Genomic DNA, 27,989 nt, shown 5'->3' with positions numbered 1-27,989 from the left:
AACGGGCTCTCCCAGCCAGGAGCCAGCCCCTGTGCACCCCCTTGCTGTTGCCAGCCCCCCCAGGCACCGCTCCAGCAGCCACCCAGCCTGCCTACAAGAGAACAACACCCGGAGGTAAGAGACACACCAGGCCATTGCTCCATGAGGTCAGATGCACTGATCGATCCTGAGGGGAGGCGAGCAGGGACGTTTTTGAGGGGGGAGGAAAGCCAGTCTGTGCTAGGGCTGCCTGAAACTTGCACCGGGAATCTGCAAAGTTTCGTTACGAGGTGAAAGGTCGGATGGATCTTACTGCAAAACTTGCCAAGCTTCAAGAATCTTCCAGGCAGCTTCAGGCTGAGTGTTGGCTGAGTTTCCAATGAATATCAGCTAATTCGTATTGGGTTTCAGGTGGTGACCAGCTGGGTTTTATCCACAGCTTGGGCACTTCAGAGTTTGGGGGTGGTTAAAATTCAAAGCACAGCTTGAGTAGCTCAACCGATCCTTGGCATAACCTTGTTGGCTTAATGAATTTATTCCAAAGCTGACTTTGCCCCAGAGAGCAAGGAGTATATACACACACACAGAGAGCAATGCCAGAACATTTGCATGAACTTCTCAGGCAGCTGAGCTTAGCACAGGCAGAGGTTTTAAGCATGGAACAAGAGCTCTTGCCACTTTACTGTAATGATAGGATTCCATAAATTTACTTAAGATTTGTGTCTTTAAAAAGGATTTTGAAAGTGGAAAAAAAAACAGTTTTGGTCTGGTTTTAATGCTTTTTATGACAACATCTGTCTTAATGGCTTGAGAGATATCTAACTGAACTGGTCCTTCTTTTCCTATATTACACAGCCCAAGTTGTCCCGTATAGCTGAAGTCTTTAGATTCGGGCAAAAATACCCTTCCTGGGTATGTTTCTGTATAGCTGTAGTGCCACACACTGTACTGAGATCAGAGCTGTGTTCTGCTAAGTGTATTGTGAACACAGGACTGTATTCTAATTAATTTGCTGTCTAAATTAACAATACGTACAAAGGACTGAAGAAAGAAGTCCTTTCCTTCTGTTGAAGGGGCGAGGAATAGAAAGGCTTGAGGGATATGGCCAAATTCTCAGGGAAAACGTGTGAAGCAGCCTGGCACTGAGTGAAACTGCCCCAAGGCCCAGACCAGTCTCTCAACATTCACAACTCTTTCCCCCCTCTTTCTCTGTTTGGAAATGAATTTAATTAAAGTGAATAGGAGTTGCTAAGAGACCAGAGGAGTTCTAGAGTTTGTTGCTGAGGCTGAATTGCCATTCTGCTTCCAAGGCTTTGCACTGAGAGGAATGAGCCTACATAAAGCACACCCAGCTCTAGGGAAAGTTGCTATTTCCTCGTTGTAGTTACAGTCTGGTTACCAGTTCTCAGCACCTTTCTTTATTTTACTGAACTGGTTCTTTCCTCCCAGACACTGGCAAAAACTAGGTTCACCTCTTTATAGGGTTTCTCTGCTTGTGTCCGCCCTGTAGATTTCTCTGTGTGATCTTTCAGGTTGGAGATGGCAGTGGCTGAACCTACGATTTGTCATGAACAAGTATCTTTGGAAATTAGAAGGTTGTTACATCTAAACTCTGTCTGGTTCGTTACTTCTCATCTTTTCCTTTGTTCCACCATGGTTTCAGCCCAGTGTTTGCAATGGGCCAGCTGAACTCTTCCAACTCCATTTTTGCAGCTCAACATTTTGGTGTGACACTCTGGCTCATCTTGAAACACCAGGAATCTCCAGACAACCTTCTGGGCAAGGGTTATTTACCTTCTGAGATCAAGGCAAGAGATGATATGTTTAGTTTCACACGGTCACATCATTGCTAAATTACTTTTCAGTTTTACCTGACCTTTGTTATCTCAGGACCAGCCCTACGCATAAAATGATTAGGAAGATAACATATAGCCTGGGAAGACATGTGTCTGCTGTGGTATGTGGGACCACCCAGGTGAGAAGATTTCTGCATGGTGAGTAGTGTCTTCTGAAACAGTTCCTGGGTGGAACACCTTTTCCTCATCTGAATGCAGCAGAGACCTTGCTGACAGTGTTCTGGGAGCAAAGCAAAGAGCAACAATAGTCTCGATGCACGATGGTCTTATATCGAGCTACTATGGTATCCTTTGTGCTTCTGCTATTTTCAAACATATTCTTTGGGCATGGTTGCAAGGCTCCGTTCATTCACAGTAATGTTAATTTAAAGTAATGTCACTGGAACGAATGACAAACCAGCAGCAAAAATGGTAGCAGAGAAGCACTCAGTGTTAATGAGGAGGATTATTACTCATAGACTGTGCCGTAGTTATTTTATCTGACCTAGAGTAGAATCATGGAATCATAGAATGTCCCAAGTTGGAAAGGGCCCACAAGAATCATCGAGTCCAACTCCTGTCCCTGCACAGGACAACCCCACAGTTCACACCATGTGTCTGAGGGCTTGTCCAGTCTCTTCTTGAACACTGTCAGGCTTGGGGCCGTGACACCTCCCTGGGGAGCCTGTTCCAGTGCTCCACCACCCTCTGGGGGAAGAACCTTTTCCTAATACCCAATGTAATCCTCCCCTGGCACATCTTCCTGTCATTCCCTTGGGTTCTGTCATTGGTCACCAGAGAAAAGAGATTGGCACCTACCCTTACTCATTTTAACAGTAGAGACATTTTGCAAATATTTCATTCACACAAAACACAGCTTTAGTCTTATTGAAGTTATTTGTGCGGTCACCCCAAAGAACAGCTGAAGAGGGGGATAGATTTGTTGTGATGATGACAATTTGCCTTTTATAAAACAGCTCAGTAGTTACTGCAAATACCCACACAAATAATTCACTTTTCTGTGTTTATCCCCAGGTGCTTATTTCAAGATTCAGCCTTCTGTACAGGAGGCCCTGATGGAGGGGAGAGCAGTTGTAGCCTTGGAAAGTACCATCATTACACATGGCATGGCCTACCCTCAGAATCTGAGGTGGTGGATTTTGATGTATCTCATTCAATGAAGTTGTAAGATTAAGGCACATAACTGGTGGATCAGTACTCAAAACCTTTGAAAGGGCAAATGGTAAAGTCAGGTTTCAAGGCATGCAGAATATGAGCTCCGGTGTAAAACAATTGTATTTGTTCTTCTAAGGACACATATGGGGTACCTGTTTATGTCCTTATCCAACACCTGAAGTTTCTGTCTTCCTTTAAACTGTGGCAGCAGGTAATGTCATCACTTGCTCCAAGAGAAAGCTACCAGCCTTTTCAGCTACATAGTTTGTGCAGACATTGAAAACACTCTGCAGTTTCTTTTGGTATATCTTTTGTAATGCAAAAAGGTCTGGAACACAATAGTGAAATCTGTTCCTTAGCACCACTTCGAGCAGCTACTGTGAGAACTGCTGGCTGCTCTGTGCCCTTCTGCTGACTTCTGTGCCCTGCACAGACACCCCCGCCCACCCCCCCATGCCTCTACCCTTTATTTATTGATGTTCGGTAGACTTGTGTTTCATTGAGTTACAGTGCTAGCAATCACTGCACTCTCCCCTCCATCCTTGTGTCCAGAAAGTGCAGGAAGGTTTCAGTATTGACTTTCCATGTTGCTTTTTACCTGGTCATTATTTTGCCTGATATTCTATCTTAGATTGAAGGTCTAAAAATTGCAGTTTGAGGTAGAAGGTAGTTTCAGTAGTTGAAGATTGCCTAGCCTACAAATAGCTCAGAAAGGGAAAAGAAGCTGCTCTTAAAAAGGGTAGTGTACAAATGACCAAGTATAAAACCTGCAAAGCTTAGAAAGACCTAGTCTGCAGTGCTAGAGTATCCTCAGGCTACAGCTTTTTGGCACTGTTGTTACTCTATATCTAACTGCCTGTACTATGAAAAATGTATTCCAGTCATTTGAGTAGAGCGTGAATTACTTGGGGTTTCTGTGAAGGTCTATGATCTCAGGGAAGTAACTGGTAACAGATATAGAAAGGTCCTATTCTGAGAAGATCCCTACTTGCGGTAGTCTATTGTACAACCAGATTTGCCTGTAAACCAAGTGATTTTTTTCTCAAAAGTGAAGCTTGGGCATGGCTGTCCTGAAAATGGGAGCTCTGCACTTCTGCAAAATCAAGTGCAAAGACTTCTGCCACTAGGGAGGCACAGAAGAGGAACTGGACTTAGCTGAAATCACAAGAACTGTATAAAAGTGGAAACAGTGAATGATGGCCCTCAAACATGGCAATTTTCTTGTCTGATTGTTTGCCTCGCTAATTTTGTGATTGCTGTCTTATTTATCTTATTCTAGCATGGCCAGAGAGGTGGAAGAAATTGTAACAGCAAATGGAGCAGTGCCAGCCACTGTAGGTATTTTAAGGGGTCGAATCCACGTGGGACTCACAAACGAGGAACTTGAGTTCTTGGCAAGCAGTAAAAATGTTGTTAAAGTATCTCGGAGAGATCTTCCTTTCATCCTCAGCCAGGTGTGGTACGCAGACTTTCTATTGTGCTGTTTTCTGTGCAGTAATAGTATAGTGCTCTCCAGCTTCAAGCCAAGCTGGCTTTTAAAGCTCTTGAAAATATCTCGTAAAGTGGTATCTATCTTGTTAGTAATCTCAAATGTGGTCCTGTCTAGCTAGAGTCAAAATACAACAGAGTAAGAGAATAGCAGTTGTGAAATAGGGCGCCTGAAAAGTCATTCTGGATTGGCTGGCAAGCCATGAGCACTTGGCTAAGAATATTCTTCTTGGCATGATAACGCATCATTATGTTACATGTAAACTATGTGACATGCAGGCCATCCCGAGTACTGCACACAGCGCTTAAGGTGACACTAGCTGCCTGTGGAGCCTTCTGGTTGGAAAGCCCTGGAGAATGAAGGCCTTTGTTATCACCAGGGCATGAACGGTTTACGTAGTGGAGACAGTGATTCCTCTGCAGTTTTGCCTAACAATATCTCTATCAGAGTTTCACGTATCAGCTGGTGACAGCAGGCTGCTGTGACATTGCTGTGTGGTAGACCACTGCCATAGCTGCCTCCATGTGGTGTTCTCTGGGCCACCCCGGGTGCTGACTTTGACTGGTTGTCCCCTGACAGGGCTTGTCCGGTGGCACTACTGTGTCTGGAACCATGATTGCTGCACACAAAGCAGGAATCCCCGTATTTGTGACAGGTGGCATAGGAGGCGTCCATCGGGGAGGAGAGAACAGTAAGAAAAATCAATATATTCTGCTTTTTTCTATGTTGCTACTGGTTTGTTTAATTCTGTCTTTTTCCCTTTTCCCAGTCTGTCCTGCAGTAACTGTCTGCTCAGAAAAGTAATCATTCTTCTTGACAATACTGTGGTTGTTTTCTCCCCAGTATCTCATTTTCAGAAGCTTCAGAATACTCCTCTTGAGCACTGGCCAGTTGTTAAAAGGGTGGGAGTTTCTCTTTATCCTTTGCTTACATGGGTTATATAGATATTGTTTGCTGGTGCAATGGGAGCTGACTGTACCTCTCCCACACTGCAATGACTGGATAACCTGATACCGGCTACTGAGCACAGTGTTGTTATCAACTCTCTCTCAGCTCGTGAGGAGGGGAGTATCACCACAAAAAAGCTTTAGGCCCTGGTCCATGCTCCTCTCTGGAAAACAGCCCAGCCTTGGCAGTGTAGTTTGTGACCTTTAAGTACATTCTTCTTAGCCATATATATTCCTATTATAGCTTAAGTGCACTGCTGTGCTGGATACCATCCCTTTCAGATGTGATGTGAATTCCAGACCATAAAGTTTCCTGAGGTCAGCAAAGCTCCTGTGGTGCTTTTTTTTTTTTGCCAGTGATGTCAGTACCAAAAATCAATATCTACTTAAATTATATTGTATCTCTTTGAACTTTGTCCTTGCTTTATATCACCTTCTTTCTTTTCTACCAAATTTTTGCATGCTGTTTATCAATGTGATCAAAGAGATGAGAGATCCAGTGCAAGGCCACATCTCTGCCCTAAGGCATGCAGCCTCTTTTTTGTCAGTATCTGATGATCTAAATATGTAATATTTGTGGATTTAAATGGTTACAAAAGCAGGCAGTGGCATCCCAGGCAGAAATAGTGTTTTAAGAGGGCAGATCATGTCAGCTTGGAGTACACCACAACCACCCACACAACAGCTGCTTGTCCCTTGACAGCTCTGGATGTGAGTGCCGATTTGACAGAGCTGGGACGAACTCCGGTTGCTGTTGTATCTGCGGGAGTCAAGTCTATCCTTGATATTGGCAGGACACTGGAATATCTGGTAGGTAGCCTGGGCTGCTTGGCCTCAAAGTGGATAATGTTGCACTTTGGGTACACACAGTGCTGTTGGGACAAGTGTTAAGGCTGAGATTTTTAGAAATGACTGTTGAGAGGACGAGAAGCCATATTTACAGTTCTTCAGCCCTGGGGGTATACAAGGACTGAGCTGCTCCCTAACATCAATCTAGCCATGCCCAAGGGGCTATTCCAGCAGCTGTTCCAACTGAGGCCAAAGGCAGTGCTAGCCATGCCCTGTTTCTCTGGCCTTAGGCTTGGGAGAATGCTCCAGAACTGATGGATCATGCAAGGTAGATCAGTCAAATACTAAAATAAAATCAGAGTTAGAAAGGGAATTGATGATTTTCAGTAGAGCCACTTTTTGAGGTTTAGTATGTTGGAAAACATCAGGGCCAGCCCCTCAGGTGACAGCCAATGTCAATATTTCTCAGTCACAAACAGAACTCATTTATATTCTTGTTTGCTCATGACATATCTTCAGATCACGGGTTGTTTCCATGGGCTCAGTATTGCGCTAATGACAGCTGCATGCCTTTTGATCAGTTCCAAGCATGAGCAAAGGACGTGCAAGTCTCCTGGGTCTCAATAAGCCAGATTCTGTCTAACCAGTTGCCATATTTGTCTCTTGCTTTGAAAAATGTTGATGATAGAATGGAATTAATAAAAATAACGAACTCTGTGCTGAAGAAAGGTGGTTTCTAGCTGGGTAGAAGGAAAAAAATCACATTCTTTTGGTGTGTCCCCTTTTCCTCCACTGATTACCTGCTTGTATCGCCTCTGCTGCTGCAGGAGACCCAGGGAGTCTGCGTGGCTGCCTTTGGAGAGTCAAGGGAGTTCCCAGCCTTCTTCTCACGCCACAGTGGCTTCCAGGCACCGTATCACGTCCGGAACGAAGAGGAGGCAGCTGAACTCATTGGTGTGTTTCAGAAGGGAAAGGCCCAGGGAGGGCCCTGGAGAAGAGGGACATAAAAGTCACCTTGGACGCAGTGCTTTCTTTTTTAACTTTGGAGAAGAGTTTGTCCCAAAAAACAAGCCATCCCACCTCCGCCATTCCTGCTTCAGTGCTTTGAAAATAAAGGAGCAGGGAAGTTCAGTTTTTTAAAAAACAGCAAGTTTTTTAGCTAGCTGCAGCCACCTTGGCATGCTCGTACACGTTTTGTTCACGCTGGTGAAGTGAAGGGAACATGTATGTTAATGTGCTTACAAAAACAGCTTCTGGGCCTTCATAAGTGAAATCAGTTTTCTTAAAAATATATATAAAAATATATATATTGGCCCCTTTTATTGTACAGACAAACTCAAAATAAATAGGCAGATGTAAATTGATTAGTAGCTGGAAAAGACCCTGTCTTTGGGTCAGGTAAGAACAGGAGCTCCAGCTCTGTGGGTTCCTTCACCCTATGCCCTCTCTCCTCTATCCTTTTCCTTCAGTATTCGATTTATTCCAGGAGAACCACTAACAATCTGCCCTGTCCTCTCCCAGCCAGCGCTCAGGGGCTAGGCCTAAGCAGTGGGGTGCTGATAGCGGTGCCCTGTCCTCAAGAGCGAGCTGCCTCGGGCCAGGTCATTGAAGAGGCCACCCAGCAAGCTCTCAGCGAAGCCAGGTGAGAAGCAACCTCAGCCCTGTCCTTTCCTTACTTGGTGGTCTTGGGGAAATAAATGACTTCAGGGACTCAGCTGCAGGGGCCGTAGCACAGCTTAACCTTGGGGATGGGTGGGCCCACAACATGCTTTCAACTGTAGTTTTATCTAACCTGAAGCTTCTTTGCAAGGCTGTTAATGATATGTGGTTATGGAGATAAATTATCTGCTAGCAGCAGTTCTTCTCCTCTGATACTGTTTCAACTCAGTCCTCACCTGCAGGCATTTTCTTTACATTTGCAGGTCCAAAGGCATCACCGGCAAAGAACTGACCCCTTTTATGTTACACAAGATCAATGAATTAACCAATGGGAAATCGCTGGACTCCAGTATCCTTTTACTGAATAAGGGAAAAGAAGTACTCCAGTCTACTTCAAATCTGTTCTGATAGTGCTTGGTGGAAAAAGCTGTCACCTTATTGACAGTGTACCAAGGAACAAACACTTCAGTATCTGCAAACAGAGAAGCTTAGCGACTGCATCCTGCTTTTTGAGGAGCACTCTTACTGTCCTCGTCCAGTTGTGCACAAAAAATTGGAGGCCAGCACAGATAGCAGGTGGTCCAGAGTCCACAGAGATCCCTCACATCTGATCCTTAACCTTGCCTGCTCCACAACAGAGACTCAGGACACTGTGGTGGTTGCTCACTGGGAGGTAGCTGGGCTTCCCAGGGCTGTACATCATACCACCTTCTCCAGCTCTTCACATGGGGGTGGAGTAAGAGAAATGTGGAAGGTAAAGCACCCTGGGTGAGCAGGAATTCTCTTGCACAGGCAGCAGAAAAGCAGATCTACTGGCTCGGATGCCAGTGCAGGATCTGGAAGAGCTGGGTTCACATCCAGGCTCTGCTGCTAATCCTCAAGAGACCTGATCAGTCAGGACAGGTTGGTAGAGGTGTTTTTGGATATTAGAGGTGTGTGCAGCCACAAAGTGATACTGACACTCTGCTTCCAATGAAATTGCTAAAAAAAATGCTTATAGAGACTTGGCAAAAAATCTCAGTAGGCCTCTGTTTCTGGAAAAGCTGGTTAAGATGCTCTGAAGATTTTTAGACTCTCAGCTCTAGTTTAAGCACTTTACCTTATCTTTTTTCTATGAAGCCTTTGCTTCTGTTCCCTATCTGTCAAATGGAGATGACAGGCTTCTTCTCTGTGGACACAGGGGAAGGAAGGTGAAAAAATTTTAAAATTCAGGGTGTTCATGCAGTAGTGTAACCCAGTATATATGACTCCAAAGGATTATACTATAGGGGGATCAAATCTATCAAGTCTTAGAGCATGGGTAGTCTGCTTTCTCCCTCTAGGCAGTTCATACATAGGCTTCTGATAAGTCAATCTTGCTGGTATTTTTGATTTTCCTGAAAGAAATGCTGAACAGACCTTGCTCTGATCCAGAACAATGCCAGAGTGGGCAGCTGCATTGCAGTGGCCCTGAGCAGACTACAGAAAGCCAGAAGGAAGGGGAACCTGCCTCGGTGTGGGAACACAATCACACCTCAGCCAGTGAGTCCCCTGCTACCCTCTGTATAATGCCTCTCTGCTGACAGCACAGGATAAATTTGTATCTGTTCCCAAAAGCAAAAGGTGACTCAGACAGAGACCAATCTATCTGCTTCACACTGGCAGACATTCTCTCTTTAGTGCTTTTTATTCTTCTCAGATAAGTATCCTTTCCTCCTCCCCCCATCCACATTTACAGGGAATAAACACTGACAGTGGCCTAATCCCATTAAGTCTTAGACCATCAAATCCATTAAAACTTTAATCACCTTTTCACCTTTTCCTGTGCCCTCCTATACAACTTCAACTGTATTGCTTTCAATGCCAGGGCACTTGTGACTACAGGAGTAGACCTGGAAGAAGGTGAAGGGAGCTATTTTGAGCTGCTGAGCCATATACATTTTATAAATATCTCTTTTTGTTGGCCTCCTGGTAGTGACTGCCAAAATTACAAGAGGTACAGCATATCCCAAACAAGATCCATTATAACACAAGTACTGTATTCACTGTCTTGGACTTTGTGTGTGCCTCATAACTTACAGGAAATCTATTTTAGGTAGTCTTTAGAGAGCTGAAAAAAATTTCTAAAAGCCATTTGCAATAGGATTTGTCAACATAAAAGAGGGCAGTGACTCCAGAGGCAATAACCCAGCATTTGATGGAATGAGAAAAAAGAGCTGTATGATGTCCCCAAAGAGTCTGGAAACTTCCTGTTTGTGGAACTGTACTACATTTTCTGGCTTTGTGAGACAATAAGACAGTGATCCATAAAATGTCACTGGGTACAGCAGTTTCTCCTGGGAGCCTGCAAGAAACTATTGCATTTTTCTGCCCACTTTTCCCCCATTTTTTTTACACAACAGTGCCTGAATGTTTTTGAGGTTCGGTATGTCAAAAATTGTCCTAAGAGGGGTGGCTTCAAGGGCACTGACCTGACCAGAACCCTGCAACTTCTTTTATTACTCTGTCACCATACAGAGAAACTGCCAGCACCCACGTGCATGTGCAGTAACATCCCACCTGCCATGCTGGGGCTGGCTGTGAGCTGGCATAATTCAGAAAGCAACATATAGAAGATATTTCCATTCTTTCTTATCAGGATTGTACAGACCTGTGTATAGCCATCCAAAATAAGCAAAGACCTTCAAATTGTAAATTAGATAGCTTCCAAGAATATGGAAAAAGTGATTAGGAAAAGCAAAGAAGACTTGGAAAATGTCTCCTCAGGTCTTCCAACCACTTTTTACCCTTTTCTTCCCTCTTAAAGGTGGTGATCGGAGGTATCAACGTTGACTTTATAGCCAAGGCGCTGAACCCTGTCATCCTGGTACTGTATCTATAGTAGCTTTCTTGGCACCACTGCCATTTCCAGCTGCCTTTACAGGGGTGCCAAGCTGAAGTGGGACGGGGGGGGAAGGTGGTATCCATGCATAATATCCACCTGCCCATATGTGCACACATACACAAACCTGGGAGGTGTAGTGCTGCATATTTGGTGGTTTTGTCTAGATGGGCAATGAGGTGATACACACTGACCTACTCTGTTCCTGTGCTGAAAGTCACTAACCCTTCCACTCAGGACTGAGACAGAGCAATGCATCATCCTTACAATTTCCACATCTGACTCTGCCTTCTACAGTGTATGTTAAGGTGCCTTGGGGCTGTTCTCTGATGCCATGAGCCCGTAAGAGCTCTTTTAGTAGAAGGGCTGCACAGGGCACTCTAAAGCACATATGCAAAGAGCTAGAAGCAATGGGTAAAGACCCTCACTGTGCTATGACAGCTCCTAATTCAAGGACAGACCCTATAGGGAGGAAATCCCCGGGTAAGAGCCAGTTCTGGCTGCCTGGGACTGTCTTAGCTATGGAAAGCGGCATGAACAGGAGGAAGAGTCTCCATGCAGAGCACCCACAGTGGTAAGAAACCTTTGAAAAAGTAGCACTTACTCAGTTACAGGTAAACAAGAGACCAAACTTCCCCAGTCATAAAGGATTTAAGTGGCAAAAAAGAAAAAGAAAAAAGATTGCTTTAAAAACCAGAACATTTTAAACGTCACCAGACTAAGAAACAACCAAGACGCTGAAGTGGAACAGACCTGGGACTTCCCCATGCATATGACAGCCATTTGCATGGCCTATACAATTTTCGTTGAGCTATATGAAGTGCTACAGATGGAGGTGGTGAAGTTTGCTCAAATGTCGTTCAGTGTCTCAAATTACTCTGTGCTGACTGCCGAGGCAGGTAACTCCTGCTGTCAGATTGGGCAGCCTGTGAGGACCTCTCAGTCAGATAGGGAAAGACATGCTGGGGAAGCTGTCCTGAAGGAAGCTGGCTATTCAATGATACAGAGGCCAAACAGTATGATAATGGTCAAGGGTGACACATGCTGTGGCATCAGCTATGAAGGCTTGCAAAAACAAAAGTTCAAGTGCTTCAGCTATGATCTAACTGATAACATATATACGCTACACTGAGCTGTCAGGACAAGGAGCTGTGTCCAAAAGTGGTCAGCCACCCTTTGGCGTGTCAGATGTGAGTGCAGATCCCTGGACAGCCTATGACATGGTGAGATGCTGAGGACAGCTGTAGAACCCGCTGGGAAATGCTGCTGGGGAAAAAGGAAAATGGAGATTTTAACATTGCATGAAAAGGCATTAGCTGCCCTTCTGCACAGCAGCAAGCCCTAGAGCTGATGGTCCATCGTGGCAGCCACCCAATGCCAAGCTGCAGGAGGATTCAGGAACTGACAGCCAAAACACTTCTGCTGACAGCTGCTGTGGTTGGGCACAGAGGAAAAGCCACCCCTCAACAGCATTGCTTTGTTTTGGCTTTTAAGGACAGATTTTTTTCAAAGGCCTCAGCACCCAGAGAGTCCCACCCTTGCACATTTTGGACATGGTGTCCCAGTTAGCAAGAAAGCAGCTGTATTCTGTCCTGATTGTAATTCCCACATGGCTTTCAAGGCTATCCGGAAGGAAAGTGCTTTATAAGTAACTATCTGACCTGCAGAGGAGGACACATGGTCTTGCTCAGAGAAAGGTGCTGGAAGAAGTGTTATGGTTATGACTCTCTCAGGATACCCAGAAGCTGAGCAGAGTCTCATTTTTACATTAGGAATTCAAACCTCTTAGGACATGGAAGAAGGTCCCAGAGACTCTCTCAGTTCTCTGAAATGTGGCCAGGAAGCACCAGCCCAGTCTTATTTTGAATCACCTTAGCAATGCCATTTTCATTTAAGGTCTTTCACCTCAGGCAGACCCACCTGAACACAATGTAGAAGAGATGCCCAAGTACCACTCGGAGTTACTGGCTGAGCTGGAAAGGTGCCATGAGAGCCAGTCATTTTTCTTCAAAAAACAGGCTGCTAGGTTCTCTCTCACTGCACCCACCTGCTACTTTAAAGAGAGATTTAGCATCTTCACTTCTTTTGGGCCCTGTGCGGTTGTACAATAGCAGAGGGCACCCACAGCTGGGTCCCTGTGTGGGAGGCTGGTAGTCTGCTGTTAGGGCAAGGCTTGGTGTAAAAAACGTGAAACTCTGCCTTTGGGTGTCGGGGGGACTAAAAGAGAAGATCAGCATGCCAGACAACAAGAGGGGCTCCTGAGTATTTTCAACATTCCTGCAGGCATCAGTTTTGAAAAACAGATATTGGAACTGCTTAAAATAGAGTTTGTGCTCATTACTGACAGCAGTTAGTACCCTCTTTTAATATTGAAATAGTGGCCTGTCAAAGCCACATTGTTTGACTTGCCTAAACAAGCATCCTTGCTTTTGACTTTGGAGTATGGGGTTTTTTTCCCCTCCTCAGCTGCCTCTATTATGGACAGTGAGCTTTAGAGTTAAAATAGCCAAGCTCAATGCTTTTGAAATCTGCTACACTCAGCAGGAGACAGTTGCAGATGGAAATGTCCTCATTCCTGGCAGTACCAGTGGCAATTCCCATGGAACATGAGCAAATGCAACAGCGGGACATTTGGATTAACAAGGAGTGACAAGTAGTGGAAAGATGGACAGAGGCCATAGGTTGCTTCTATGCAGGCAGTTCTGCTCAGGTGGTCTGAGCACTTCAGGGCTTGGAGAACTGCCAGACAGAAAAGCAAAAGTGTCAAGAATTAGCACCAAGTCTTACAGACTACAGAGCCAGGAAGAGTCAGGGCAAACAAAACCATCCTGGAGGTCAGAAAAGAGTAATAACATTTAGATGGGAGAGCAGCCTCTTACAGTGGCAGGGCTGGAGGCAGAAGAAAGCATTGTGTGCAAAGGACAGAGGTACTGCTTCACATGGGGGAAGAAGTGTCCTCAGGTACCTCTGGTACGAATTTTGCAAACACCCAAGAACAGTGGTGGGTTGAAGGCAGAATATTTCATACTGTGAGATGGCAATACATTTACTTGTTTAGGATGGATAATGGTGTTTACAAGCAAGAAAAATGTGTATGTGCAGGGAGCTGCTGTGTACAGACTTGCACACACTTCAGTGGTTGCCACCCAAATGCTCCAAATTATACAGAACTGTGAAGATCACCATGACTGCCTGTGGCAAGTTGTCTTTAGAAATGGAAATTATGTTTCAGGATTTTATGAAACAAGAGCTTTAAAACCATTTGATAGCCAGATGAAGCCCAAAGAAATCTGAGCATTTACTAGTGTAACTCTTCTGGTATGAGAATTAGAACGGGGAGATGGGTGAGGGACTACCCATGTTCTGACAGCTTGTCTGTTTGTGACAGACGGATGGATGGATGGAGGAATGAAAGGCAGATGCAATAGAAAAGAGAAGTTGATAACCACACAGGTGGAGAAGAAGGTTATTTTTGATGGGGGAGATGTTTGGGAAGAGAAGGGTGAGTGAAAAAAGTATTCAGACACTGAAACAGATCCTTCCATGAGTAAAGTACAGATGCAGTACAGGCAAAGGTAACCAATCTCATTTTACCTTCAAACAAACCAACCAGAAACAACAACAAACAAACTGCTTAAAGGGGGAACTAAGTGGCCCAGAAGGCAGCTGCAGAGCCCATCAGGGCTGGGTCAGCAGCTCTGGCATCCTAGTGCTGTTGTGAGCAGGTAAATTCAGAAAGGCTGCTTGTATCAACTGAAACACTTGTTAGCATTTTTCTAAGAGGTCTTCGCAAATAAGACCAAAATAACAATGCATGGGGAGATCAAGCAGATCTTCCCTCCCAGGAAGCAGGCCTTTGTCATCAAGGCTGAAGTCTGTAGGTAGCTGCAGAAGTTTGTATTGCCCTCAGTCTGATAGCTAGATGCCTTCTGCTCCAACATCACTTCACTTGCTAATGAAGACACAGCATCCCTCCCAAGCAGCCCTCCCAGTTTTACCAATTAACAATTTATTCTTCTAGGGTGGTGGGCAGACAAATGCTGGAAGAGTGAGACGAACCTTTGGCGGCGTTGGAAGAAACTTGGCAGGTGCCTAGTGCTTGGGTTTGCCTGTGGGTATGTGCCAGCTGTGATTTGTCCTTTGATGTTCCTTCAACAGCAGGAGCTCTTGAGCTCTGTTCAGATCTGGGACACATTAGGCAATATACCAGTGGGCAGACTGCCTGGAAAAAGCAGGGGCCATTCTAAGAAAGAAGAGGGGAGGGAACTGTGATCAGGAAAAGAAAGGTCCACGAATATGAAGTTAACTAGTACGTGATCCCAAATCAAAGTTAAATAATCATCAGTGATCTCCAATGACTACTGAACAGCCTGGCCTCAGTGTTGACTTACTGCCAGGTTATAGTCACAATAGGAGGATGTCTTGAGCAAGAATTTGAAAGGAATAAGCTTATTCAGAGATCATCATCCATTCACCATAGACAAGAGGAACTGTGGTAGAGGAATCGTGGTAGAAGAGAAAGGGCTACAGTCCTTGGCAACAGGAAAGGGTCATGCTGTGCCTGGTACTCCACCACAGGCAGCAGCAGACCAGCATTTGGGTACTGTAATTAGCAGGAGCAGATTACAAAATGATTTTACGATTACTCTGTCTTTTTGACCTTTCCCAAATCTTTCTAACACAAGTCTGCTATTGCTTCAGATCACAAATGGAGAAGCTTGAGGGAAAATAAAAAATGCTACCCATTCCAGCCATTGAGGTATAACTTGTGGTATCTTGAAGGGAGTATAAGAAGGGTTTCCTGTGAATTCATGCAGATTCAGTGGTTCTAGTGAGACAGCATGGTGGGAACAGCAGTGCGGGAAGGCCAGCAGCAGGTAAGGTTGCGCACAGAAGCAGTGTGGGAAAGCCCACACGCCTGCGATGGTAAAAGAGATTATGCCAGTGAAGTGCAGAAGTTTCTTCCCCCTTCTTCTCTCTTCCTCCACTCCCAGATGTTCCAAAAAATCCAGAGAATTCAGAGTGTCAGTGCAGTGGGCAGACATAGATCATCCCACCCAACCTCAGGCAGTCATTTGCAGCAGCTGTGGCTGAGTTCATCCTGAATGTCCTTCTAGGTGTGGACTGATGAGCATTAAGCTTTCCAGGAGAGGGCTTTCCAACAGACACTAATCCTGTACAGGCTGTCACTGTGCTCACAGTACTCCAATGGATTTATTAACATCTTATGTTTCCATTTGCTTTTAGACTGCTTAAGTCGTCTTGGGCTGACACCGCTCTTTTTATCAGCCATAGGGAAGGATGAACATTCAGAGTCTCTCCTGAACTACTGTCACCACATGGTACGTTGCACAGTAATGGCACCTCAGAAGCATGGAAGTTATGACATTACATAGTGGGAGAGTCTTCTCAACCCTGGCAGACATAAGAGCCACCTTCCATCAGGCTAAGACTAGGAAAAATTCAATGTTCCTTTGGTTACAGACAATTATAAAACAAGGAGCCACCCCGCCAAAACACAGGCTAGATGTATGTACTACTTGGAGTCCGAACCACAGGGTCTGAATTCAAATCCAGGGAGTGGTTCCTGAAGGAGAAAGAGAAGTAAATCAGGAGAAACCATGAATGCTTCTAGGAAGGACTAAGCACAGCCAGAAATACACAAAGCCTGACCCTAAGAATAGGTAAAGCAATACCAAAATCAGCCTGGCTTGGGTAAAGCATAAGACACAGAAAACCTGGAACTGGGATCCCAGACTGAACACCTCCCAGATTCAGAGAATTAGGATTCTCCACATACCTCCACACACCCCTCCCTAACTGTGCACCAAAGGAATACCTGACTTCAGCAGCAGCTTGTCCACTGAGGCCAGGAGCTCACATCAAAGCAAAACATCACCACCCCCAGCCAGGAGCAGAAAAAAAACAGGAGAGCAATCTCACCTAGGACATCAGGCACCTCCATGGCACAGAGGCAGGGCTGAAGACGAGCCAAGGGTGTGGGTGGAGATCTCAGGTGAGGCTGATCAGGGCCATTAAGGCCAATTAGTGCCCTCAGGACCCTGATATCCAAATAGTGCACATGAGACCTTAGTTCTGGCTACCTGAGCAACTCAGTAATGAAGCAATAAGAGCAAGAACTCTTTTGGTTTATAAAGGCTTCATAGTGGCAGGTGTATAATCCCTCCTCTACCCAGTACAGTTCATGCCATCAAAGTGAGCAGTCTCCCAAAGGAAGATAGACTAGCTGGCCAGCCACCAAGAAATGCTTGCTTATAACAAAACACATTACCAGCAGTGTTGGAAAGGACCCTTTCCTTAAAACCTCCAACTTTCCTGTGAACTACTGAAGGGGGTGCATTTCTCCATCCACATGTATATTCCAAGAAGTGCCCTGAGTTCTCTCAGCAGATCATTCACAAGACCCATGGAGGAAGAACACCTCGTACCTATGCCTGCAACACTTCTTACTGTAAAAATGGCCCAGGGCTACCCTCAGAATCAGACTGTGCAGTCAGCGAGGTGACTAACAAACCCAGTAGCTGAGTCAGGCCACCAGGACTCGCCCAGTGTCTTGGCAGGCCATCGAAGTGTCACACAAGCCATGGGAATGGATGGCTGGAGCAGGAAGGGCTGCAGATCACTTTTCCATTACCACAGAGACACAACCAATGGAACTGCATAGCAGAGACCTGTCACTCTCATTTACTAAATGATTTCTTTAAGCTGTGGCATTTGTTGCATTGCAAATATTAAAAAAATAGCCATCTGCCAGCACTGTCTAGACCGAGATACCTCTGAAATGTTGCTCATCTCAAGGGAGAAGGGAGGCTGGAGGGAGAACAGCAAGCTGGGCTACCATTCAGGTGAGCACAGTGAAGGAATGAGCCGAGTGTGGCAGAGAGAGAAACGTGGTCCATGTGTGACTCTCCTCCCTGTTGTAGGACATGAGCACCATCCTGCAGCTGGAGGGTAAGAGCACAGCCACGTACTGTGCTGTGGTCACCAGTGCTGGGGAGCTCAGCGTCGGCTTGGGAGATATGGACATCCACCAGCAGATAACAGAGCAATACGTAAGCACACCATCTGGTCTGTAAGCTTTTCCTTGTGAGAAGGAGCTTGGATTTGTGACGAAAGGCAACTGGTAAAGCTGTACATGGAAGGAGCAGTTGTGCAGAGGGAAATCCTAAAGTTAACCCCAGGCTTTGGCCACTGAGATTGCAGAACGGCAAGCTACCAGAGCCCTCTATTGCTTCTGACCCAGGTGGATCTTCTATTGGTTTCTCCTCCATACCGTACCACCACTGCTATCATCCCATGACATGTAGGCCAGAATCCTCTTCATTAACCATTCCAAACTAACCTATCATTTTTGGCATCTTAAAGCCAGCAATAAGTACAGTCCACCTGCAGAAATGGTATTTCTCCCTTTAGGGACAAAACAACAACAAAAAGTGGACAGAACAGCAGTTAAAGCAAGTTTTCCAGTTCCACCCCCTCCCCGCCATCCCCATTGCTTCTACATGCTGAGCTGTATCAACAAGCACTGCTGCTCTGCACATCCAAACTTTCAAAACATCAGGGCTAATGGAAGCTGTGAGTAAAGACTGATCCAGTGAAAGCCTCATCACTATACACTCCTTCCCTATTCTTTCTTTTGTTGACAGAACAAAAGCCTGTGCTTCATGACTGACAGCAACATGGATGTTAAGTGCAGTTTACTTACTAGTGGGATCCCCACAGGGTGGAGACTTCCTAGGGAAAAACATGGTCATTGCCCCCACCCTGCCTCTCCCAAGCTTTAGCACAGAAAACCATTGCATGACTGATTCTGCTGAGCTTTATGAAACAGTTGTGGCCAGTGGAAACTCTGAACCAATCTTCTGCTGTGAAGTGTGTTCTGGCAGCCCTTCTTTCCGCCAGGATTAGCAGAGACATGGGTGGGATGCTGCATGGGTGCCTACGGTACTGGCCCGACCTTCAGACAGTGCTTGTGCAGCCTCAGGGAGCCTAACAAGGGAACGGCAGGTCCACTGTGCCCCATCTCTACGTGATTCAGTGGGACCCAGGAGTGAAACATTGGTGGACAACCTGTCTCCGGAGGCATAATACCCAGAGGATGTTAAATGACGTGCAGCAAGCAAAGGTGTAGTCAAGCCAGGCATAGCATAGGGAATCCTATAGTGACACTAAAAAGCAGCATCCCTTTCCCTGTAGGTCTCTGACCGACTCATGGGTACCACAGCAGTCCAGTGAGGACCAGCAAATACCTTTCTGTGCTGGAGGGGCCCTCTTGGTTGCGTCCTGCTCTTGGTGGCAGGGAGCAGGGGAAGGAGAAGGGGAAGAGACAAGACAAATGGAAAAATCAATTTTGCTTAAGGAATCACCCTTTTAGGTTTGTGCCTACATCTAAGGGGCTGCAATATGAGTGAAAATCGTACATCCCAAGCCTGAATCAGGCTCTGGAGAGACCCTATTGTGGCCTTTCAGTACTTAAAAGGGGCCTATAAGAAAGATGGGGACAGACTTTTTAGCAGGGCCTGTTGGGATAGGACAAGGGGTAATGGTTTTAAACTAAAAGAGAGAAAATTCAGGCTGTACATGAGGTATAATCTTTTTACAACACAGGTGATTAAACACTTGCTCAGGTTACCCAGAGAGATGGTAGATGCCCCATCCCTGGAGACATTCAAGGCTGGGCTGGATGGGGCTCTGAGCAACCTGATCTAGTTGAAGATGTCCCTGCTTATGGCAGGGGAGTTGGACTAAATGACCTTTGAAGGTCCCTTCCAACCCAAACTATTCTATGATTCTATGATTTTTTTTTTCCCCTGCAATGACTCGAGGTGTTTCTGCTCTGTGTCCTGAATTTTCTCTAGGTGTCCCAGTTCAAGGAAAACCTGTGCCAGGCCCCTCTAGTTTGCATTGATGGAAATGTGCCTCTTTCCACTATTCAGTATGTCTGCCAACTAGCTAGGGAGCATCAGCTGGCAGGTAAGGAGAACTCACCCAGCCCTGGCCCCATAGCTCCTAACAACCTGTGTGCCAAGATGCTCCACACCCCCTGAGCGCTCGCCACTGCTGCTTTCTGGAGATAGATAACCAGTTGTTGTCTGACTTGCTGTGTTATTCAGTGCTCCTTTCTGTATGCTGCTGCTTTACTTCAAACGGATGAAACATTTCTGCTTTCTCTGAGTTTTTCTCATTCTGCAGCTAAATCCCGTTTCCCACAGGGTAGGAGCTGTAGTCCTTGGGCACTGCCAGAAAGCCAGGGAAAGCCACTCTCTTTGCCTTTAATCTCAAGGCAAATGTATGTGCTTCTGCCAGTTTGAGCAGCAATATAGTTTGTTTTTAGCATCTTTTGAGAGGATTTCTCTCTCATTTCCCGTAAAATATATACCCCAGTCCCCTGGGGACCCGTCACAAGGGTTCCTAAACCTTTGGAGTTATGCCTTCATTTTTAAAAGCAAATCCTGAAGAAGGAGACAATGTTCTTAAAACCTGGCAGAGGCTCCAAAACCAGCTAAGGGGAGTAACAAACCTGAAGTCCGATTATACCTCTGCAGAGCCAGAAGCAACTGTGTCATTGCTGAACACTGGAAAGGAAACCTTGGGAGACCTTGTACCCCGCACAGGGGAAATATGGAACAGGCTGCCCAGAGTGGTTGTGGAGTCTCCTACTCTGGAGACATTAAAAGCCCGCCTGGACGCCTTCCTGTGTAACCTCATCTAGGTGTTCCTGCTCCAGCAGGGGGATTGGACTAGATAACCTTTGAGGTCCTTACCAACCCCTAACATTCTGTGATTCTGTGATTCTGTGAAATATAATAGCATTTGTTTCTATAATAATAAATTACACCCATAACCCCAGTTATGCAGATCATGCTAAGCCTTCTACACTGCATCCTGTTCTGATGTAGAGATGAACCACTAATTGATAAATTAACTAACCAGTTGCAATGTTGTTTTGAAGTGTGCTATGAGCCAACAGATGAGAACAAGGCCTCTAAGCCATTCCTCTCAGACAGCTGGAAAGCACTCACATACATTTCCCCCAACCTGCAAGAACTAAGAGCAATAAATCGGACCCTCGGGAACCCTCTGCCAGCAGGTATTGAATACTCAGAAGGGTCAGTCACAATTTTAGGTAACTTAGATCCTGGAGAAGAGCATTTTCCATTCAAACCTCCATTTCAAGCAAATTGGGTTATAACACAGTGGAGATTCACAAGCATTCTGGTGTCTTCTGCCTTACAGCCATCTTTGTGTGGGTTGTATGGCCCTGGCCAGACTGATGATCTGTCAAAGAGCACAGTAGGCCTGGGATAGCTCCTTAACCAAAACCGGAGATCCCATTTTCCTTACTTCATCAGCTAAAGAGGAACAATATCTGGTTTGTAAACGTCTCTAGAGCATGATGCTCTGAGGCCATCTGTCCCAATTGGTACTGCCCTTTGCAGAAATGAAATACCCCACCATATGCAGGTGGGAATCCAACAGCATTGAGTCAAGGAGGTCATGTTTCATGAGAGTTTTTTAATCTCTGCAGACACATGTTTTGTCCCATGAGGGGTGGTTTCCTTAGCATAGGATAGAGGCACGGTATGGAAGTCTAACATTGGAGAATTCCATGTTTCCCATGATTTAAAGAAAAAAAATCGTATCAATCACATTTCAGAAGAGCTCATAAATAGTAGCACTCATAAACAGTAGTAGTGGTGCTCATAAATAGTCTGGTAGACCATAAAAAGGCCAGTTGAGGACCTTAAAACTTATACCACAGTGTTTCCTCTCCACTGTCTGAAGAGCTGCCATCCAGGTTGGAGGATGTTCTCCAGACTGCAATGGCCCTGGCTCGCCCTTTGCTGGCCCACTTGCACTGTGTGGTGGTGACCCTCGGCGCTCACGGTGTCCTCCTGTGTGGAAAGAGCCTGGGAGGGAGCATCTCGCTTTGTCCAGGAGCTCACGAGAAGGTAAGGGCATGCAAGACAACCTTTGAGCTCTCTCTTGCTTCTTTCTGGGACCATACAGCGCCGTTGCTATTTCTGGTGGCATGGCAGCGGTCCTGGGAAACCTGGCGTCACTGTTGGCAAATGTTCACGTTTAGGGAGGTGGAATACATAGATCTGAAAGAAAATCAAGTCTGTCCATGTACTGTTGGCTTCCTAGCAGCAGTGTTTATAGTCAGTGAGTTTTAAATGTGCTTAACTGTGAATATTCATGAGTTCAAGCTTCATTTTCAGGAAGCTTCATTTAAATTGCTGATCTCTTTCAAAATGTGAAAAAATATTATTGCCTCCTTTTCTTTTTTTTTTTTTTTCCCCCTTTTCTTTTTCTTTTGGCATCCTTGCAGGTCTGGATGGCATCAGCCACATCAGGCCTTTTCAGCTTGAGTAATTCCCACCAGCTTCCCTTCTCTCCTTTTACAGACTGCTGCCACCAGCCTCTGTGCCACCCACTACCCCGCCATCCACATCGGCAGGGAGGAGATAGTCAATGTCTCAGGAGCCGGTGACAGGTATATTGCTCACTACTTTTGTCTTCTACAGCTAAGTGTGAAAGGTCCATAATCGGATTTCTTTGAAATTTTATGGCAAAGGCAAATGACATTCTGTTGCTTGAGGAACAGACACTAAGGACACAAGAGGACTGGTTACTGTGATTCTTTGCAAACCTTCCTAAAAATGTTCCCCTAAGCATCTTGGAAGCCAGTCTTACCATTATTAGTTTTGCTTTTCTTTAAGATCCAAGCCTTTCACGGCAATCTAGTCATTCTGGACTAGCCCGGGCTGAGCTGCCAAAAGCAAAGTAAACCACCTTACGTGAAAGCTGTCTTACTAATGACTTACTTTACTTCCACGCTTCTCCAATGGAAGTAGGACTGCCACTCAGCAGCTAAAAGTGCCCTATAAAAGCATTTCATCAGGTTCTGCCTCTGGCAATAGCTCATGCTTCAGAAGAGTCTGCTGTATAATTCGCCTAGCTGTTCACACAACACTGTACATAGGAGTAGGAAATGACAGGTATTATTCCAAGTCCCACTGATCAATTCTCAGTCTGTCAGAGTAACACTTTAGTATGCTCCTTGTTAACTTGTCAAACTATATGTCATAATCAGGTTCTTTTCTTTCTGGCTTTGTATAGAACAATAATGGATTCTACCCTTTCATTGCCTTGGGCTGTTATGTGACAGATATTTCCTTTTATTTTTCTACTCTTACCTACCAAGAACTCAACATAGTAACACTTCTTTCTTTTATGAGTGGGTAGAATGAAAAATATTTTTTGAAACCTGAAGCATTCTCAGTATTTGAGTTAGGATCAATCAATATCTTCTTGCCAAGCTAGTTAACACCAGGACACACTCCTTGTGTCCCAGATCATGTCTGAGATCAGTCGGCTGCAACTGCAAGATGGTCTTCTCCAAGTAAGACCAGAATGTGGTTTGGAGCAGTAAGTGTAACCGTAGAGGAATGGGGGTTGGCAGGAACCTCGCAGGGTCAGCCTGTCCTAAGGAAAGCTCAGCTTTGCTCACTAATTCTAGCATATGTAGACAGCCTCTGCCAGCCCCCCCAGGGACACAGCCTCCTCTCTGCACCATCTGCTCTGTACATAACTCCCCATTACCACAGGACAACTTTTTCTAGAGACTAATGTGAACTAAACATTGTCTTTAGGGTTTCCTTTCCCTTTTCAAAAGCTTAATGTAAGGGAAGATCGAAGGTGAGATAAAGTGCGCCACTGCCAAACACCTCCACTGAGTTACACAGGAGTACCTGAAGTTTGTTTTTCCTTCCAAAGCTATCTGAAATCTAGGGACCCATTACTGCTCCTATTCCTGAAGCAATATTGGTCTGGAAATCCCATTCACCACAGTCCCCAGTTCCATGTGGGAATTTTCACAGTCCCCTTGTCCACACAAGGGATGTCCTTCCTGGTGACCCTGGCTGCTCCACTGAGCTGCAGAAATCCCTGTTCTGTAGAAGAGTGTCAAACCAGGCTGGAAATGCTGGGACACGACATCTATGCACATGCCATCGCTGCAGCATATGAACTGGTAAAGTCACCTAAACCCAGCCTGGTGGCACTTTCAAGGGACTGTGCAGCAGGGTATAACCCGAGGCTGTAATACGTTCATGGCTCGGCCCCTGTGAACCCCCAGACTTTTGAAGCACTGATCAGGGGATTCTGCGCACCCTGAAACACCGATCAGGGCACCTCACGCCTCACTTCGCCCCTGCAGCTCTGCTGCATCTCCAGAGATGCTGCTCCAGTAGCCGTGCGTGTGTGCAGGGAGCAGCGGCTCTTTGCTCCGGGCACCCGGCTGCCGTGGCAACACAACACCACACGCCCTCACACAGCATCGCTAAGGGATGCTGCCCCAAATATTTACTCTGAGCTTCTGGAGCTGTTGAGAGATTGAATGGTTTATGGAAACCATAATCTTGTGTGCCTTTGTTAAGGATAAAAATACGTTGAGGTAATTAGTCAGAGTGCAAAAAAAAGAAAAAGCAGTCTTTTTCCCTTCCTCATAGATTTACTCATTAATCCTCCCTCCCTGCCATCACATTTTCTTGTCTTTGCTTCCTTCTCTCAAATGTCATTATCTTCTCCCTCCCCTTTCACTTCTCCTTTGTCTTTCCTAGCATCACTACTGTATGTAGCTACAAATAAACACTAATCGCTCCCCATCAGTCACAAACACCACCCTGCACTTATCCATGCCTCAACAGAGCCTTCTCTCTCAAGCCAGGCAGATGGCAAAATCATCTCTTTCTCTTGGTGGCCTTCTCGGTGCCCCGTGAGGACCTGTGGGTGACTGCTGTCATTCCAGGCACACAACATAATTTTTACTGAGGAATCTCAGAGTGGAAAAGCACAGCTAAAGCTTACAAAAATCTGCCTCAAAAATCTCATTTCAGCTTTGCATTTCTTCTTCCAACTGTGTCTGTTGCCACATATGTGTGGAAGGTTTACTTCTCGTCCCATCCACCCCTTCCCAATGGGGGAAAGTAGGGAATGTAACGAGACGCCAACAAGGAGCAGAGAAGTGACAAAATAATTAGAGAGCAAGGGAAAAAATAGATTCTTTTCATTTTAAACTCCTTTCTTTTCTCCTGCCTCACCTGGAAAACTGAGGAAAAAAGAAAATGTGGTGGATTGGGAAACTATGTCAGCTTCTCAGAAGACAAGCAAGTAAAATGCAAATAAATAGCACTATTTGTTCCTCCAAGGTTAAAAATACATAAAACAAGCAAAAAAAAAGAAAAGCAAAACTTCTTGTTAGAACCTCATTCATCCTGTGTGACATATTCTTCTGTAAGTGTTGGTTTGGATTCAAATGAATTCTCTCACAAATGAATGGCCATGTTCTTGATGTCAAAGCTGTTCCCCAGTGTTCAAAACTGCCCTTCTTTCTCTCCACAGCTTAATGGCAGGAATCCTCGCAGGAATGCTTGCTCAACATGACACAGATACCTGTGTCCGGATGGGTCTGCTTGCTGCAAGCTTGTCTCTCCGTTCCTATGAGCCCATTTCCCCAAACATCAGCACCTCCAGTGTCAACCAGGAACAAGTCAAGAGCAGGAGCTGGCCAGAGGTGCAGGTATGGAAGATGGACTAGGGCACTGTGGCTTTCTCATCCATCACATCCTCACACTTCCAGTATTGCTATTTCTGGGAACTGGGCTGAATTTTGAGCTTCGACCTCAAAAACTGGATGCTCAACAGAGGACTTAGACTTTTGGTGTACACTGCCTTTTGGGAGGCGAAGTATCAATGGAGTGCATTTGGTGACAACTTGTATTGCACTATTCACCCTTATGTTTGTCTGCTGTTGTTTCCTCTCAATTTGTTTTTTTTTTTTGGTGGGTTACAGCAACCACAGCTTGGTTGTTCTGTCTATTGCCTGTTGATACTTTATCTCACCTCCTCCTCATCTGTTTTGGCCTTGAGTAAACCCTCAGACTGCAGCCCCAGGAACTTCTTTCAAAAGTTCATTTCTGGTCTTTCAGACACCTTGCTTCCCTGACCCTACAGTCCTTCTACATTTTCTGTTGAGGGGATTTTTCCTTCTTCCACGTTGTGTCACTGTTGTCCATTTATCATGGTAGCTCCTCTGTTACCAACTCCCAGATCTTTAGGACCATGTCTCTTCAGGTGGGTCCAGCAGCAACATCCTCTCTTGGTGCTCACTCCTGGTTTCTATCCAAGAGGTCCCATGAACCACAACCTGTGGCAAGGTGCAGCTGTCAGGCACATAACACTGTGGGACAACCTCATCAGTCTTCCCAAGCCAGCCAGCAAACGCTGCACTTCCTTGCTCTGAAGTCCAATGCCCCTGGAGAAAGCAGGCAAGACTGATCAAAGAGGGGTAACCAGGGGCTAGCTGGTGGCCTCTTAAAGATATTTGCCCCTTGTTTTGCATATGTTCATCTAAACATGGCTCTTCCTTCTCAGCCCAGAGTGTCAAGAGCAAGCACCCCACTCACCCACATGCAGACCTCAGAGCGTTGGAACAAGACCCTTCTCTCCAGGTCTCCATTTCTGGCCACCCAGCAAACCACTGGCTACTTCACAGAGAAAACATCCTACATGTGGCCAGCTGGAGGTGAGCATTGCGTGCTGGGACCAAAATGTTCAGTCACACCTTCCCTTCTCTCTGGAATGAGAAGTGTCATGATACCATTACTGAATCTCAGGCTAAGGATTTTGTTTCCAGGGAGGATTGGACTAGATGATCTCCAGAGGTCACTTCCAACCCTAACCATTCCGTGATTCTGAGGAGGGGAAGCACAGCCCTTGTTTACAGGTGGACACTCAAGCTGCATAGCTCAAATGACTGCCAAGTTCACAGTGAGTCCCCACCAAAGGCAGGATCCAAGCAGAGCTTCCTTCACCCTGTCCAGGCAAAAGCTGCACAGTTATCCCTCTACCTTCAAATCCTCCAGCAGCTTTATTAGCAAGGACATCTACACTTAGATCAGTTTTATACAAATTAAGTCTGTTTCACAGCCTATGTAGCCAGCTTGGCTTTGGAAATCAGCTTCTCACTCTTCTGTCGTGTAACTTACTTTCCAGAGATACCCCTTCTAGGTGTCTTCCAGTCTCTGAGCAACTAAACTTGAGGGTGGGAAGACGACAGCTCTGCCTCTGTTTTTTTTTGGTGTTATGCAGGACCATTGGTGGCTGACAGGGGAGTAAGAAGGGCTGGCAGTGGGCAGGTGGCAAGAGGACTCTGTGAGGGTCTCACGGGGGTGCTCGTTGGCTCAAGGCTGCTGAGCCATTCCCACATCAGAGAAGGCCAGTGACCACGTGATCTCACACCTGGTCCACAGGGGAACACCCCCCATGCAATTACAAATGCCAAAATTATGTCTGGGGAGGACAGGACACAGAGAGCCCAGCACAGGCTTCAGGTACAGCATCTGTGAAACAGCATCCCTCGCCCTTACAGTCTCAGTTCAGCTGCGGTGTCCCAATTCATTGTTACAACAACTGTGCATGAAAATACCTGTGTTTTGCTAGGACACTTTTGCTGCCTGTACAGAAAATAACAGCAGCAGATGTGTAGAAATCTGCTCTCTGTTCCTACCCAAATGCTGTGCCTCAAGCCAGTGCTGCCAGGAACTCCTCAGCAGGCACACAGAATGACACTAAACAAAAAGCACCTCTACCTCAACCCCATGCATGTGCACACATTGTCTTTGGTGGGTGAGGAGCGAGGGCTCAGTGGAAAAAGGCTCTGGGGGTGACCCTCTCTGCTAGTGAGTGGGGCTGAGAAGTCCTGGTGTTCAGGACTGTGACTTTTGGCCAAGAGGGTGCTAACAGAGAGGTCGTGACGTGGTGGAGGGTTCTGGCTATTCCCCACCCACAAGAGATGCCAGATATTACAGAGCAAAGGCATCTCCCTTAGAAGCAAGGAGGAAAAGTCACCTCCTCTCTCCCAGAATGTAATATACAGGGGATGCCACTGCGGCCACCGTGGGTACTCAGCCAACAGCTCGGTGAACACTGAAACGCATTAAAACTTATTTCCAGTGGAGATGAGTCTTGGTGCTGGCTGTTTTTTGAACCTGATGGATAGTAAGCCCGGAGTATGGACTCACCCTTTGTTTCATATAGATGTCACCCACCAGTGAGTACCCTTGACTGAGGAGCACATCACTGGTGTCTGATACGGCATAAAAGCCAACCAAAGCTTGTTCAGGACAGCTCTAACACAACTCTCCAGGGTGGGTTCTGCTGTTTAATGA

The 27,989-nt window shown here is 45.8% G+C and overlaps 1 protein-coding gene across 5 annotated transcripts; it reads left to right on the top strand.

The window, feature by feature from the left end:
- The first annotated feature begins 27 nt into the window (after positions 1-27).
- Positions 28-26,450, top strand: LOC309443944 (uncharacterized protein). Of its 5 annotated transcripts, none has more exons than XM_082061321.1 (19): positions 28-114; positions 1,870-1,973; positions 2,850-2,964; positions 4,270-4,444; positions 5,059-5,170; positions 6,130-6,236; positions 7,043-7,169; positions 7,737-7,857; positions 8,138-8,223; positions 9,271-9,395; positions 10,660-10,719; positions 14,756-14,822; positions 16,024-16,076; positions 17,679-17,807; positions 19,614-19,728; positions 20,708-20,845; positions 21,541-21,707; positions 22,164-22,252; positions 25,162-26,450. In XM_082061321.1, exons 2-19 carry the CDS (start codon positions 1,889-1,891, stop codon positions 25,355-25,357), a joined length of 2,067 nt encoding a protein of 688 aa, XP_081917447.1. In that variant the 5' UTR covers positions 28-114; positions 1,870-1,888; the 3' UTR covers positions 25,358-26,450. The 5 variants fall into 5 exon arrangements, 4 of the variants coding, with proteins under 4 accessions (XP_081917447.1, XP_081917446.1, XP_081917448.1 ...); XM_082061320.1 differs by having other exon boundaries at positions 15,982-16,076; XR_014184886.1 differs by lacking the exon at positions 25,162-26,450 and having other exon boundaries at positions 15,982-16,076; positions 21,554-21,707; positions 22,164-22,243.
- Positions 26,451-27,989: the final 1,539 nt, after the last annotated feature.

This window comes from Streptopelia decaocto (assembly GCF_964273445.1).
Source record: "Streptopelia decaocto genome assembly, chromosome: 1".
Taxonomy (NCBI): Eukaryota; Metazoa; Chordata; class Aves; order Columbiformes; family Columbidae; genus Streptopelia; species Streptopelia decaocto.
This window is presented reverse-complemented; position numbering and strand designations above follow the sequence as displayed.

What these genes read in the sequence shown, in the direction of transcription:
- LOC309443944 (XM_082061320.1), top strand. Translation starts at nt 1,889, where the DNA reads ATGATTAGGAAGATAACATATAGCCTGGGAAGACATGTGTCTGCTGTG. An exon ending in GCAGGACACTGGAATATCTG is followed by an intron (nt 6,237 to 7,042) that starts GTAGGTAGCCTG and finishes CTGCTGCTGCAG; the next exon opens with GAGACCCAGGGAGTCTGCGT. An exon ending in TGAACTACTGTCACCACATG is followed by an intron (nt 16,077 to 17,678) that starts GTACGTTGCACA and finishes TCCCTGTTGTAG; the next exon opens with GACATGAGCACCATCCTGCA.